This window comes from Hyla sarda, chromosome 7 (genome assembly GCF_029499605.1).
Source record: "Hyla sarda isolate aHylSar1 chromosome 7, aHylSar1.hap1, whole genome shotgun sequence".
In the NCBI taxonomy this organism is placed as follows: domain Eukaryota; kingdom Metazoa; phylum Chordata; class Amphibia; order Anura; family Hylidae; genus Hyla; species Hyla sarda.
Window position 1 is genome coordinate 30,022,287 of NC_079195.1, and position 3,636 is coordinate 30,025,922.

At 43.9% G+C, this 3,636-nt stretch overlaps 1 protein-coding gene across 1 annotated transcript; it reads right to left on the reverse strand.

Annotated features, from left to right (window-relative positions):
- Positions 1-240: 240 nt before the first annotated feature.
- Positions 241-3,404, reverse strand: LOC130282091 (protein spinster homolog 1-like). Its single transcript, XM_056529970.1, has 2 exons — positions 3,288-3,404; positions 241-1,812 (listed from the first exon to the last, which is right to left on the reverse strand). Exon 2 carries the CDS (start codon positions 1,785-1,787, stop codon positions 273-275), a length of 1,515 nt encoding a protein of 504 aa, XP_056385945.1. The 5' UTR covers positions 1,788-1,812; positions 3,288-3,404; the 3' UTR covers positions 241-272.
- Between the last annotated feature and the right edge of the window lie 232 nt (positions 3,405-3,636).

Genomic DNA, 3,636 nt, shown 5'->3' on the forward strand with positions numbered 1-3,636 from the left:
TATACACACAAACACATACACACATATACATACACACGCACATATACACAAACACATACACACTCATATATATATATCCCTCTTGTTATTAATAGTCTTTTTAAGGTCTTGGGAGGAGATTAAAATTTTTCTGTTTGGGGTTTGGACACAGTTGGGTCGGTAGAGAATATTTTTTAAGGGGTAAAGTGGAACACAGAACAAATGCAGCAATTTTTTTCTTAATTTTTTTTTTTAATGAAGTAAACGAGATAAAGGTAAGCAATGACTTTTCTTCAGTCTGAAGCGCGGTCCTCATCGGCAGGAAGCAGTGAGGAGGAGGAGGATGACGGAGGTTCTGATTCCATCTCTGCTTCTTTTTCGTCCCTCTCTATAAATAGGGCCGTGGCCATGAAGAAGGTCCCTCCGATGACTGCCATTATGGTGGAGGTCATGAGGGCATACTCCAGGCTGCGGTATTTCAGAAGAGGGGATTTGGCATATCCTCGTTCGTAGGTGTCAGATATCAGGCCGATGAGGTACGGGCTGCCGGCGTCACCTAGGAGGTGATAGATTGTCATCTGCACGGCCAGAGCTGAAGATCTCCTCCACGGAGTTACTACTTTTAGTATAATGTCAGATATGAGGGTGAAATTTACTGACAGAAGCGTCTCTCCGATGAAGATGAAGATGTTGGTGGCAACGAGGCTGATGTTGCCGAAAGTCAATGCCAACAGAAGAAAAGGGGCGGAAAGCATCATCGCGCAGCCACACACAAGCGGATCGGCCCGTGGGTTGGATTTGCGATATCTTTTACTTATCTCCGACCCTGCTACAACTCCCAGAATGCCGGAGACGACTGTAACCACACCAAATATTAGGATGTCGTGATAGTCACACGGTTCAGTGCGGCAGGGGTCCTTCTCTTGTAGGAGTGTTCGTGCGTGGGTCAGGTATGACGGACCCCATACACCTATGGCTCCCACTATGAAGGATACAGCCGTCGATCCCATGGTTGTTAACATGAAGCTTCGATTTTTAAATAGTTCTTTCAGATCTGTTGCCCATTTGGCAAACTTCTGGGATTTGTTGTTCTTCTTCTCGTTTGTAGTCGTTCTTGGAAGCTCCTTTGTGACCAAAATCATGAAAGCCACAGCTATGAGGCCCAGGCCCGGGGTGACCCGAAACGCCCAGTGCCAATCGCCCCTTGCTGCATCAGTCACTTTGGGCCCGATGATGTATCCTAGTCCGCAGCCTACAGGTATGACGGAGTAAAACACGTTCAGCATGCGGGTCCGCTGGTCACTTGTAAAAAGGTCTGCAATGATGGAGGGGGCGATGGTGCAGAAAGTCGCCTCTCCGGCTCCAACCAGCCCACTCGTCAGCAGGAAGAGCAGGAAATACCCGTCAGGGATGAATGACAGGGTAAGTGTCATGCTCAGCCAAACGATGACTCCTGCGCAAACAGTATATTTCTTATTACAGTGGTCGCCCAAATATCCGGCAATTGGTGCGACCAGCACGTAGCTTCCAATGAACAATGTATTCAATAAGCCGGACAGACTAGCATTGGTTTCATATGCTTTCTGTATATAAGGCAGCACCCCCGCCACGCTGGAGCGATTTGCATAGATGAGCAAATTAACAAAGGCGAGGATCACTACGGTGATGATGGAACGTGCGGTGGACATCACGCTTAGAGATGGCAGGTTCTGCCTCTCAGGGATATCGCCCTTTTCTACATCCATATCACTATGGTCCTCCATTGCTTCTTCCTCCTCCTTCAGCAATGGGTCTTGTGGAGAGGCCATGGTCACAGGTCAGAGCCTGAAAACACTAGAGAGAGAGAGATAAGTGAAGACATTAAACAACATGTCATCATTCCTGTCATTATACAATAGATCCTTCATACAGAGCAGAAATGTCCAGCACAAAACCACAAGATAACACTAAGACCATCGCAGCCTCAGAAGAAGACGCTTCTCTATAAGTGTTTTATATGGAGACGTCTTCCCTGAGGTTTCCAATGTCTGATAACCCTGAACCTGTCCGGTCCTAGTAATATCTGATAACCCTGCACCTGTCCGGTCCTAGTAATATCTCATAACCCTGAACCTGTCCGGTCCTAGTAATATCTGATAACCCTGAACCTGTCCGGTCCTAGTAATATCTGATAACCCTGAACCTGTCCGGTCCTAGTAATATCTGATAACCCTGAACCTGTCCGGTCCTAGTAATATCTGATAACCCTGAACCTGTCCGGTCCTAGTAATATCTGATAACCCTGAACCTGTACGGTCCTAGTAATATCTGATAACCCTGAACCTGTCCAGTCCTAGTAATATCTGATAACCCTGAACCTGTCCGGTCCTAGTAATATCTGATAACCCTGAACCTGTCCGGTCCTAGTAATATTTGATAACCCTGAACCTGTCCGGTCCTAGTAATATCTGATAACCCTGAACCTGTCCAGTCCTAGTAATATCTGATAACCCTGAACCTGTCCGGTCCTAGTAATATCTGATAACCCTGAACCTGTCTGGTCCTAGTAATATCTGATAACCCTGAACCTGTCCGGTCCTAGTAATATCTGATAACGCTGAACCTGTCCGGTCCTAGTAATATCTGATAACCCTGAACCTGTCCGGTCCTAGTAATATCTGATAACCCTGAACCTGTCCGGTCCTAGTAATATCTGATAACGCTGAACCTGTCCGGTCCTAGTAATGGCGGATTATAAGGGCTTGGCTGTATGGTCACTGGGTTATGTGAACTTCATACTGTAGATACAATTGGGCTATCCTGCTATATACATTTACTATTAATGAACCTACCCCACCACATTGGGATCTATCCGTATCCTATATGACTTTCTGCCAATAGTTGATATGAAAACATTTTCCCTTTTGCAGTACCCGGAGTATTTCTATTGTTAGTACACAGAATACTATTATATACTATTATATTTCTGCCCTAATCTTTCTGTCATTCTTTTACTACACCACCAAATCTTTCTCATAGACTTATATCTTTTAGAACTTCATGAATTAGGACTCTTTTTCTTGTTTTTTTTTTGGGCATAATTGCATTTTATCACTTTTGCAAGAAGAAGCTCTGGTCATGATACTATCTGTGCGTTTTATTATGTTTAATGCCTAAGCCAAGTATTGTCACAATGCTATGAGGAATATAACTTTTGTTATTTCTTTTGGAAATTCATTGCTTGTTTTTTTGCTTAAAAAAAAAAATAAAAATAAACCTGACAAACAAAATGCCCTGTGTATATATGAATAGAAGAGGCTGAGACTTACCTTGTGGTTCTCTCTTCAGACAAGGAACGGTCAAAATCTTGAATTCTCTATCGCAAATAGAAACTCTCTAAGAAACACTTTGCACCACAGGTTGTGAATGCAAAACACACTGAAGAGACTGTGGCCGGTGCGCAGCTCTTTGTTCAGCTTACGGTGACATCATCACAAGCATGTGTGACATCACAGGGTTCTAAACCATCTTCAGGTATGTGTATATCTGTATAGTAAATGTGAGTAGCCGTATTAGTCCAGTGATGCAGATTGTAATACCTTTTTTATTGGACTAACAGAATGTTGTAGAGACAAGCTTTCGGGATTCCTCCCTGATAATTTATCAAGTCCTTTGATC

What these genes read in the sequence shown, in the direction of transcription:
- LOC130282091 (XM_056529970.1), bottom strand. Translation starts at nt 1,787, where the DNA reads ATGGCCTCTCCACAAGACCCATTGCTGAAGGAGGAGGAAGAAGCAATG.